The sequence below is a fragment of the Neofelis nebulosa genome, chromosome 1 (genome assembly GCF_028018385.1).
Source record: "Neofelis nebulosa isolate mNeoNeb1 chromosome 1, mNeoNeb1.pri, whole genome shotgun sequence".
In the NCBI taxonomy this organism is placed as follows: Eukaryota; Metazoa; Chordata; class Mammalia; order Carnivora; family Felidae; genus Neofelis; species Neofelis nebulosa.
This window is the reverse complement of record NC_080782.1, coordinates 71738842-71751244: the sequence shown is the minus strand read 5'-3', so window position 1 is coordinate 71751244 and position 12403 is coordinate 71738842. Positions and strand designations below refer to the sequence as shown.

The window sequence follows — 12403 nt, the reverse complement described above, 5'->3', positions numbered from 1 at the left end:
ATTGCAAGGTGTGTTGTGATGGCAAAGTTGAAAACAAATGCTTTAAAGGATTTCATGTGATTTCTTATGTAAACCAGAGCAGAAGGTATGATTCTCAGAAAAAGCCAAGTACATTTGCCTCAACATAAAATAGGACTGATTGAATTTCAAACTCTTCGTTTATTTTGTAGAGCTGAAATGTTAAGTTCCTTATTGCTGTTCAAAATTGGCTTTAATTGTATGCTATTATATATGTATAATTATATATATATATATATATATATATAAATATATATATATATATAATTCTCATTCATTTGAAAGAAGTGTTTGGTTACTATAGGATGTACGTGATTTAAAATTTCAAATATATTCTCCTCAAGCACATTTAGAATGTCATGCTGGATGATTTCAGCTTGGTCATGAGCTGCTTCACGCACGCCGGTCTTGTCCTCAGCACACCAGAGAAGCATCTCTGGACTTCTAATCTCCAAATCTGACTTTCCAAGGCTGACTTCAGAGAGATTCTCAGATAGACAGAGGGCAGGGAAGGGGATGGAGCCTACCAGGGTATTATTGTGATTTTAAATCTAAAAGAACAGAAGAATCCTTTCTGAGAGGAAATACAGTATCTTCAAAGCAAAACTGCTTTCTTGGAGAAGCTCCTAGACATAAATGTGAAGAAAGAGATAGTAGGAAGGGAAAAAGTGGGAAATTTCATCTAAGAAAGAGAGAGAGATGATTAAAAGTCATCATTCAATCATCAGACAGTACTCAGCTAGTTTCTACTCATTTTTTCTTCTAAGAATGATGTACCACATAAAAGTATCATGGTAAGCAAGTTGTACATTCTATCACTATGAAGGTCGTTCATTTTGAAAGGCTACATTATATAACAAATAGAAACCTACCCTAACTCACTGAAGACAGACAGAATTTTCTTTTGTTTACTTCTTATTTCCAATTTTTAAAATCTCCTTTTCTCTGCCCACATTCAGTCATTCGTAATAAAAGACAAGTCGCTTTCAGGTACTCAGCACACATTGCACACAGACACACACAGGCTGGATCAGCCACGTCAACTCCACACAATTGTTTGAAAAGTTGAAAAGTTCAAACTATTTATTTAATGTCATGCAGATAAACCCAAGAAAAGGAACATATTTGACAGATAAATTTTAGGTGACTGAGTCTTATAAACCCAAGGAAATGTTTTAGGATAAGCGCTAAAATGAACACTTTAATATTTAAAAGTACACTGGATTTACCAAATTAGGAAATTAACAAAACTACCTTTTTGCCTCAGGAGAAAGTTCCATTTAGTAACTATCTAAGGTGAAATCAATCATCAAGAGAATCTCTTTGGTTCTCTTACTCCCAAAGATAGGAGACAGAAGCACCACTAACCCCTTATTCCATAGATAATAAAAGCAACATGTGGGATTTGATGAGCATGGGAAGATTGGCATCTGCTACCCCAAGAAGAATGGTGACCATTCTGTAGCAAGGAAATTCATCAGTTTTCTACTCCTGAGCAGGTCACTGACAGACGTATTTCTTACCTATACACCGAAGGAGAAGTTGAACCACAGCAGCCTCAACTCCTGGTTATTCTGGTAAGTGATAAAATCAATTTAGTGAGAGTCCAACAAGCATTTTAAATGCAAAACGTATTTTTCACGGTAAGACAAGAAAGTATGAAGGCCCTGAATGAGATTATAGAAGACCATACAGTTTGAACAATTTTCTACTTACTTCCAAATGGATCCAAGAGGTCTAATTTTACACTTAACTTAAAACAAATGCAGCAAACAAATCATAAACAAAATCAGAAGGAAACTCCAAAAAGCTGGAGTAGCTAAAATGTAAAATTACTTCTCCCTTCTAATTCCCACCTCTAACTTCTCCAAAAGCAGAACATGCAGGTAAGATGAAGAGAGTGTTGGATAGAAGGAACTAGAAATTTCTAGTGTGTTGGGAATCTCTAAATGAGGATGCTTTAAAACTCAGGGGCTGAATTGCTGAGTTGTAATGGGAAGGTTGGACTTGTGATGAAATACAGAATAAGTTTTAAGCTGGAGGAACAAAAGAAAACAATAATAGTCTTATATGGTGACATAAGATTCAGAGCACAACAGACTTTAAAAGATGAAATTTTCTAAATTAAAAAAAGAGCCTAATTCACTCAAAGAACCAGAGCTCTTTAGAAAAGCAGCTGATGCCACGTCTCTAATATGAAATGCACAAAGCCTGTTGTATCTGACGTAATCAGTCTATATCAAAGGCACATAGGAACCAACTTGAAGAAGCTTCCATTACCAAAGATAGGACAAACTGACTGTAAGGGATTGCTGAGTTTATAATGATAATTCAACAACAACAACAACAACAACAACAACTCTTCACTGGCACCTTTGGAGGATGATGGAAATATAAAGAGAGGAAAGCTAGTAAATAAAGAGAAAAAGTCATGTATTAGTCTTTTCTTTCCTATATAAATTGAACGCAGGTAGACCAAAAAGTTGATCATGGAAAGTTGTTATTACTATAAGGAAGCGCTGCTAAAAAAAGAAAAGAGAAAGACCTTCTATAAAGTCTGTAAAGCTCAATCCTATCAGTGTTAGTGGACATAATGATGTGAGCCTAACTAGTGACAGACATGCAGTAAAATCAATTATTTTAATGTTCAATTTATATTTTATTGTAAGTGCTACCACTTTCTAAGGGGAAACATAATAAGTGTTTTTGTTTTGTTTTAAAATAAATCAGATGCCAAGTATCTTAAGTAGGTAATTAGTCAGCAAATAATGAAAAAAGATTTAGTCAAACATCAGCTGGGGAGAGTAAAATCATTTCAAAGAGAGGGTGAAACCCTAGAGAATGCTTGCAAGTGGAGGAGATGTGGTTTGATGCTTTAGAAGGAAGAGATGCAGGTCTCATTTTTTTTTCTCCCTTTCTACTCCTCCTTTTCATATCTCAGAAAATGGGGAGCTCTAAAATTAAAGGGCATAGAGGAGGTAGAGTGCAAAGCCACACCGAAGAGAGAGTCCATTCTGACTTTTCTGAGAACATTCTTGGAAGAGGCTCTCCTAAGGGAAGGAAAGGAAGGGGCACCCGAGACAGGTGATGACACTGAGGCCCCAGGAACCTCTGGGCTCAGGTTCAAGGGAGATGAACTTAAAGAGGAGCACAACTGCTTATGTTTTTGAGAACGGTATGACTGCTTATCTCTAGAAATAACTGTACTTTTAAAAAGTTGCTATGAAATTATGTTATTTAGTATTGGCTAAAATTGCTTTTAAAGACCGTTTCAATGAAAAAAATCATTTGTATATGAAAAACAGAGACATTTGAGGAGTTATCTGCACATAATCCAGTAAATGATTTGAAGTAGGAGATTTTAGTTCCAGATTTGCTAATTAATTAAAACCTGTCTGGGCTCAACTTTCTCCTCTACTAAAAAAGAGCAATAATATTTCTGCTTCCTTCATAAATTTGGGGGAAAATTAAAATTTTTTTAGTGTTTACTTATTTTGAGAGAACGAGAGAGAGGGAGAGAGAGAGGGAGCAGGGGAGGGGCAGAGAGAGAGAAAGGACACAAAGGATCCAAAGCAGGCTCTGTGCTGACAGCAGGAGCCCCACGCAGGGCTTGAACTCATGAACTATGAGATGATGAGCTGGGCTGAAGTCAGATGCTTAACTGACTGAGACACCCAAGTGCCAATTCTGGGGAATAATTTAGGTAAGAGATGTAAGAAAAATTTTTTACTTATGAAGAATTATATATAGTGTTGAAATTATTAAGAAAATATTTGTTGAATACATGATTACACATTGAACATCAATGAGAGTCTCCATCTTCTGGCTAGGGAATGTTTAATCACAGCATGCAACTGATATTTGGTGCTGGCATTAACAAACTTATGGTGAATAAGCACATTAAACCTATTAAGTTCTGTAACTATATAATTAGATCTTACAGGGTAGCTTTGTGACAGTGTTTGTCCACAGATGGACAAACATGGTGGCGTGCAATTCAGTCACATTTCTTAAGCTCTGGAACAACTGGGAAAATCTAGCAAAGCTTTCTTAGTAATAAATACTTTTAAGCACATCACTGACCTATGAGTGATTATACAAGAGACTGACTTACTATTAAATCCTTATCATGCCACTACTTAACAAACTATGTGAACCTGAGCCTTTCTAGGCCTCAGTTTCCACATCTGTAGGCCTGAATATTAACAGTACTATCTAAAGTGGGGCATTAAGGGGGTTAAATAATGCCTACAGAAAACACCCAAAAAATGTTAACTATTCTATCATTATGATTATTGTCATGAAAGTTTACATTAGATTTCTTTCAATTGAACTGGATACTTGATTAGTAGTTAGAACCCAAAGTAGTGTTTCCTTTTATACATGTTAAGTGAAGTTGTTACCATGGGAATGGTGAATAAGACAGGAAAAGTTGAGATGAAAGTTGGAACTTACCCTGAATTTTCAACTAGAATATTTTCATAAGGTTTCTTCAAAATTTGCCCGTGTGTGCACGTAATCACTTTGGATGATTTCTGTTCTTTCTTTAGATTAACCAACGCATACAAACTCATCCATTCAGACACCTGTTCTTGCTCTGAGCCTTTCCTAGGGCTGTACTACCTCAAATGCCCTTCCTTCTCATCTCTGTCCTCCCATGCCTCTTCCATTACAGACGCTTCTCCAGTGATTTCAATCCCTGATGATCGGCCCCTCAAAACCCTGTATCTCGTAGGGTCTATTTTTTTTCTTTGACCTCATCATATTGTTTAATCTGTTAAAAAACTTTTCACTGTTTCTATCTTCCTTCTCAATGTTAAAGAGTAAACTTCCTATCCAACTCCTATCCTCCACGGCACCCAGCCAGCAGTTATACAGTAAACATCTGCGGAATGAAACAAAACATAAAACCAGTCCAGAATAAATCGCAGGATTAGAAGGAATTTAAACATCATATAGGTCAATTCCTTACTCAATGCTTCCATCTTTCCACATTCTCCTAAAGAGATTATCTCAGCTTGAATAACTCTTTTTTTAAAAAATTTTAAAAGTGATCTTTACAGTCAATGTGGGGCTCCAAACCACAACCCCAAGATCAAGAGTAGCATGCTCCACTGACTGAGCCAGCCAGGTGCCCCTCAGCTTGAATAATTCTTGTAATAGAGAACTCACTACTATTCAAGGCATCTATTTTCAAGAAGGTTTAAACACTAGGAAATTGTTTCTCATGTAGGATACTGGAAACATAGTATTATTGCAATTATCTTGGTGTTCATTGTAGTCCCCTTTAGATCTAGTTATCACTGATAATAATAAAAATTCAATAATAATACAGCATACTACACGGAAAACAAATGCTTAGAATGCATACTCTCAAAAGTGTGTGATTTGGGACAAATTTCTTTATCTATAATAGGCCTCCTTTATAAGATTAATGTTAAAAACAGCTAATTAAAATTAAAATTAAATGCTAAATTTTAGAAATGTTAGAAGTAATTGAGGAAAGTTGGAAAGTGAATATTTTAGTTAATGATTCAGTTAAATATAGAAATTTAGTATTTATTTATAAAAAAACTAATTAATTTAGAGCAATAACATACATGCATCTGGAGGTATAAGAAAGTTTAGGAGCAAGCAAATAGAAATTGGTCCATTTGTCTTGCTAATGTAAGTTAAAGGTTTCTTAATTTAAAAAAAAAACAACTTCTTATATTAATGAAGCTAAAGCTGGCCTGTGAATTGGTTATGGGAGCATTAGCTTGAAGCATTATGGGAGCATTAGCTTTAGTCCTTCTCAATAGATTTGAGATTCTGTAGTCTGTTATGTCAAGGCAGAGTGATAAGCATTGTTACTGCTCAGCCTTTTACTTCAAGGTTATGTAGATGCAGTCTTAGGATGACCTAGGAAATAGGGAAGAAAGTCAACAATTTCTTTGCTGTTGAGTAAAGAAAAACATTCAGAAAAAATTGCAATTAAATATCAAATGTTTGGTGAGAAATTACGACAATTACTGAGAAGAAAAAAATGAATATAATATTTGCTAAGTACAACAGTAGGTATATCAATCTAGCAGTGAGGAACTTCAGGAATAGAAATAGAGAATTAGAAGTGAAAAGAAGTAACTTTCAAGATGGACACATAAACAAGGGAAATTTGCAACAATAGAAGATTCAGCAATTTAGTACTATTTTGTTAGAAACAATAAAAGCTATCTATATTTAAATGATAGAATGGAAAGAAAGCATGAATAATCAACAGTAAACAATAAGACATTCTTTTTGACTTGCAAATGTATTTTCTAAAGTTCTTCTCTGTCACTTTACAACTATTAGAGTTATTCCTGCTGACAAAGGGAGCTGAATCTTACCCAACAATCTTGGAACACTTTGAAATACAATTTGAAAATGAAACAAAATGTAAAAGGAAAAACCAGAGATTTAATTTTAAATGGAATATCATTGTATGTAATGCATACCTAATAATATGAAAAATAAAGTAATATAAAAAGAGCAAAATTATTTTTGGTATGAGACTTTTTCTTGAATACTTTATCAGTGTTGGTTTGACAAGAAAAGATGAAGCCCTCTTGATACGAGTGTAATCCAGAATACTTGTCAGGGTTTCTTTTTGTCTCTTCAGCGTGCATACTTGTTTTGATAATGCATCCAGGATCCCAATTTGAGTTAACAAACAGCTGAAGAGATCTGGTATCTCAAGAAGAGGTAGGGAATGCACAACCTATAAATCTTTCAATAATGTTCAAAGTTCAACAAGGCTGGGGTGAGGCGTGGATTACACCAAAGCACAGATTAATGTCAGCAGGCCACTCCCTGCCATTCTTCCTGTCTGGAAGAAGATGCATTACTTTTTTTTTTTTTTCTTTTTTTTAAATGAGCAAGTTAGTCCTGTCCTCTCAATCCCATCAGAATGAAATCTCCAGGAATTGGGGCGCCTGGGTGGCGCAGTCGGTTGAGCGTCCGACTTCAGCCAGGTCACGATCTCGCGGTCCGTGAGTTCGAGCCCCGCGTCAGGCTCTGGGCTGATGGCTCGGAGCCTGGAGCCTGTTTCGGATTCTGCGTCTCCCTCTCTCTCTGCCCCTCCCCCGTTCATGCTCTGTCTCAAAAATAAATAAACGTTAAAAATTTAAAAAAAAAAAAAAAAAAAAAAGAAATCTCCAGGAATACAGAAACTATATGTGTCTTGCACGTAGCATGGAACACATCACATAGTAGGTGCTGAATCAATCTGCTGGCAGAATGAATATGTATCACGTCTTCTGTGCAGCAGGCCAACTGAAATGACATCTGAAATGATCACCATGGGAATAGTGACCTCCTTCACTTGGGAGACCTTTAGCTCAGAGCAATCCAAAAGCTTTTGTGGCAAGCCTTGAGGTTAGGTTTAAAAGTCCCAAATCAGGCAGAAGACCAATGGCAAGCAGAAGAAGGGGTAACCAAAGACTGTGCTGAAAGAGTAGCCCCAGGGCCTGTGGGAGAGACAGAGGAGCCTGTGGAACAGCACAGAATGACCCTGTGGGTTGTCAGTGACCTTGTAGGCCCCAAATATTGATGTCAGAGTTAAGTGTTTACAGTCCTCTTTAATTAAAGGTTATTTGACAACTTGAGAGGGAAAGCAAAAAGATATCCTCTAGAGTGTATTTCTAGGGCCCTTAGGAGTGCTAAGGTCAAAGGAAATGTGATAACAACCCAGAAAGAAAACAGGGCCCTTTTTACAACTGCTCCCTGACATAGGGCCACACTGGTAAAACTCACTATGGAAACGCTAGGGGAGGTAAGTGCTTTATTCATCCATCCCATTCATCCCACCACATGCTCTGTGCCATGCAGTCCAAGACAGACTGGCTCTGATGCCCACAGGCTTGAAGGATACACATGACTTTCTACACCTCGTATTCCTTTTAACCCCAGGGATACAATTTTCCAGAGGAGAACTTTGAACAGAAAAGCGTTTGAAGGTAAGCAGAAAGTAGGTTAAAAACTATCAGCTGACAAATTCTTATAGGAACAAAAGAAAAGCATAAGGGGAGCCAGGAGAAAATTATCCAAACAAAAATGAAGAAGCGATGAGGAAAAAACTAGGGAGGCAAACGAAAGATTTTAAACTTTCTGCTGCATCTTTCCCTTTATTCCCTACTAATAAGAATGTGGTTGACATAGCTTAGGTATGTAAGTCAATGAGGCAAGTACAGGTCAAACTTCTAGATCATGATTCCCACAGACAGGAAAGCCACACTTGGAGGAAGAGGAGGAGGAGGAGAGCCGATTCTTCTTCAGAGAAAGAGATGATTCTATTATTTTAAGAACTGCTAATTAATGAATACCCACTTATGCCACTAGGTACAACGCAGATGTTTTATATTCATATTCGCTACCTTTTATGGTACATTTTATTATGTGCTTAATAGATGACAAAACTAGGAGGTTAAGTAACTTGCTCAAGGTCATAAAGAAAAGTAGAAGCAAAGCTGGATTCTAACCTAACTCTCTGACTCCTAAGTTTGAGGGATTTTTCCCCCACGATACTGCCTACATAACATGTATTTGTTCAGGGAAAGAAGAGTGACGATATTAGATTTCTCTTCAGGGAGCAATTTCCCAAGACTATATTTTCCATTTAGCTGTGCCTGAATTATTGATTTGTTTATAATTGCCATCCTTTACCATAAAGATCTATGTTCAATATGGGAATAAGAAGCCTATTAGAATGATAGTTTTCTTCATGATGACTATATCATGCATCAATTAAAATGAACATAACTTCATAACAGCCTGGCCAGGTGTTGCTAAGTACTATAATACCGCATTCAACATCTGTGAGAATCTTGACAAAAATTACAAATGACACGCCAGGCGGGCTGCTGTTTCTGAATCAATGCATTCTGCAAAAAACTTCAAAAATCTTGGGATACTATAATGAAAGCATGTACAAACACAGCATCACAGAGGGAGGAGATGAGGATGAGACTAACTAGCTCGAATATGAGTAAAGCAATAGGAAGCAGAATTATGGAGGAGTCTCTTAAAGGATGAAACTCCCCCAGTATCAGGTATGCATCTAATTTCACAATTTTAAGTAGCCTTAATAATCTAAAAGTTCTACGGAATATATCTCTACTTATCCAGCTAAAGAAGAAAATAGGCATCTCTTTTTCCATCCTAAAATTTATAATTAACACAGAGCAAGGGATCACAGCCAGCCTCCCCCAGCAGAGCACTTACCTCCAATAACACACTGTTTCTCTGGTTAACAAAGGATAATCCTTTTGCTGTCTTTCTGACAAAAATTATGCATGTGTTATCAGCATGTTACCAGGGAAAAAGAGATGAACGGATCTGAACTTTCAATGATTTGTTTTAATTTCATAATCAAATAGCAATTATAGTACAATCGCATAAACTATCGACCTTTACCCCTCCTCCTCAATTGTGCCCCAACATTTTGAAGAACAGAATCAATAGATGAACACTGACTTTCACCATGAACCCTTTGAATACCTAAAACCTCAGGAAAGATGGAAGAGAGATGAGGTGAGACAGAGAGCTTAACGCTGAAAGAACTAAGATACTGGAAATATTGTGACAGATTTCTCATCAACATGGCAAGGAAGTCCCCTAAATGTCCATCTCTGGTGCTTTCAGATGGACTGGATCAGTTGTTCTCAACTTTGGCTGATATAACATCATTTAGGAAGGTTTTATAAAACCTTTGCCTGGGCCCCACCTCACAGAAATTCCGATTTAATTACTCTTGAATAAGACTCAGGAATCAATATGCTTTAGAAATTCCCCAGGTGATCCTAATGTGTAGAAATCCACTGACTTAAATAATTCAGAGATATGAATAAATGTAAATCATATTGGCAAGGTTTTAACATAGTTTTCACCTCACTGGAAGAAAAGAATTCTAAAATTTCTAAACACCAAAACATGATAATTTCAATAAACAATAGCAATAAATAATAACAACAGACAACAGCAACGTTAACAATAAAAACCTCTTCCAAAACCCAGGAAAGGAAAAAGGGTAGAAAAATTTTGTATAAAAATTTTTCTCTCTCCACCTCCTATATAGGAAAGCAACATTTTTCAGTGCTAATCATTAGACCTGGTACCAGGTACATAAATATGAATCAGACATGGATTCCCCATTTTTAAAAATGAGGACACTGAGCCTCAGAGATGTGAAGGAACTTCTCTATGGCCAAAGAACAGATAAAGAACAAAGCTTGAACTTGATCAAGTCTCAAGTCCAAAGATTTTTCTCCTCTCTGTATCTTCTGAATCATTTCTTTGCACTTGCTAACTTAGGTGCTGGGACAGAGTGTCATTTTAGCAATATTTTCCACTGTAGGACCCTTGAAGAGTTCATTCTAAGGAATTTAATCCATAGCTCTAGTGGCAATTAGCAATCTGACATTGGCACTGAATAAGTAAAGAAGAGAAATATATAAAATTAGAGTTAGGAATGAATGAATATATTAGCTGATTAACAAGTCCATAGGTATTGAGTATATGCCCTGGGTTGGACAGAGAGAACTCTCTAAGGCCTAGACAATAGGGAGATATTGAAGGTTTTAGAATTACTGTATCTAAGGGGCAATCTAATATGCCAAACCAGAAAACAAACTATAAGAAAAGAAAAACCTATCAAAACACTCCTTTTGCCTGGTATAAGTAAGAAAAACAAAACAAAACAAAAACCAACAACCCAAAAACATTATGAATAAATCAACATAAGGCTCATTTACCATTATAAAAAACAAACTCTGAAAAGAAATTAGCATTATTTTAAGACAAATCTTGTTTTATGTTATTTTTTATTATAGCTGCATAGAATTTTTCTAAAGGCTGAATTTAGTAGCCGATAAAATACAACTCTCCAACCCAGGACAGATGGTCAGCATGACATCCTAGGATTGGAGTCATTTACTAGCATATGTCAGAGTTAACAATAAAAAAACTTGATGAATTATTAGTTTCCCTCAAGGTAGAAAGCATATTCTCAAATTTAAATGAACAAATTAAAAAAATCAGAAAAGAGGAAAGAAAACCATTTCAGTCTCCCATAATGCCAAAATTCTGCTTAAAACTCTATATTTAGACTAAATATACAAATTAATAAGAAAAAATATATAAATGTGAAAAAAAAAGAAAAGGCTAGGTTACTCTTTTATTACTCCAATGAGATGATTTTGTACTTTTCATTTTTTTCTAAAACAACTTGCTCTTCTCCACTTTAGAAAGCTATTGAAAATTAAGGTAATTTAAAATCTTGCATCCAAATGTATACCCTTTACTTTTTACATATCTACGTGTGGAAGTTTCCAATGCTTTAAGAAATTTAAAGCATTAAGTAGCATGCCATTTGGGGTGTCAGCAGGGAATGTATTTGACATGACATTAAATTAAGCATATTAACTCAAGTAATAACTTTTTAGTTATACTTATTATATCAAATATTAAATTATGCTGGTGCTTACTTTCACTGGACAGCTTTTTTAGACATACTTTTTAATCCAGTGTGAGTGTGTATGTGTGCATATGCACACAGTGTGTGATTGCATGTGGTGAAAAATTGACACTGCATGTTCATTTTATTCTGGGCCTTCGTCTCATGATTTCTTAATTTACTTTGGTATCATCAGACATCATAAGATGAGCAGTCTCTATGAGATAGTAGCTCTTGATTTCTTTTAAAAAGTTTCAAAGATTTTGTAACTTTTTAATTCTAGAAAAAAGAATAGGACAAGGACTCATTACATACCATAATCTGTGATTTTACAGGACACCAAATACAGCTCTTTCAGGTTTTGTCCTTCCTTTGCAATGACCTCCACACACCTGAAACACACACATAAAAAGTGGTGAGTTACACTAATGCGTTTCAAGTTAAATTAGCAAGAGTTTGGCCATGACTGTAACAGGAAGAGGTCAGCATTTGATGAATGCCACAGCTCTCTTCTCTCAACAAACTTCTTTCAAGTGTGTCAGGAAAAAGTGTTATATTCTCTGCTTTAAACTCAAGTGTAGTAATACCTAAATGACTTTAATTAAATACATTTATGACTAGTGTATATTTTAAAACCAAAGTGATGAAAAAGAGACGGTTCTGTAAAAGTAATGTCACATTTAGTAACAGATTAGTAAACACAGGCTATATAAAGAACATGTCATTTACATAATAAAATGATATATAACAATTATAATGAAACTAGAATATAGGTGGATGGGCTCTTGGTTCAATTATTAATGATGGAGTTTGATAACACTAAAATATACATTTTTGTGTGCTTTATTCCACAAAAATCAGAAATATTTTAAAAATCTATAACATTAATTATAGATGAAAGAAAAATCTGAACAC

At 35.5% G+C, this 12403-nt stretch overlaps 1 protein-coding gene across 4 annotated transcripts in view; it reads right to left on the bottom strand.

The window, feature by feature from the left end:
- Window positions 1-12403, bottom strand: part of FBXL17 (F-box and leucine rich repeat protein 17) — a 507842-nt gene that overhangs the window by 152857 nt on the left and 342582 nt on the right. For all 4 annotated transcript variants that reach the window (XM_058725404.1, XM_058725415.1, XM_058725393.1 and 1 more), the window contains one exon: window positions 11804-11880. In XM_058725404.1, the coding sequence (XP_058581387.1) occupies window positions 11804-11880 (77 nt within the window). The remainder of the gene's footprint in view (window positions 1-11803; window positions 11881-12403) is intronic.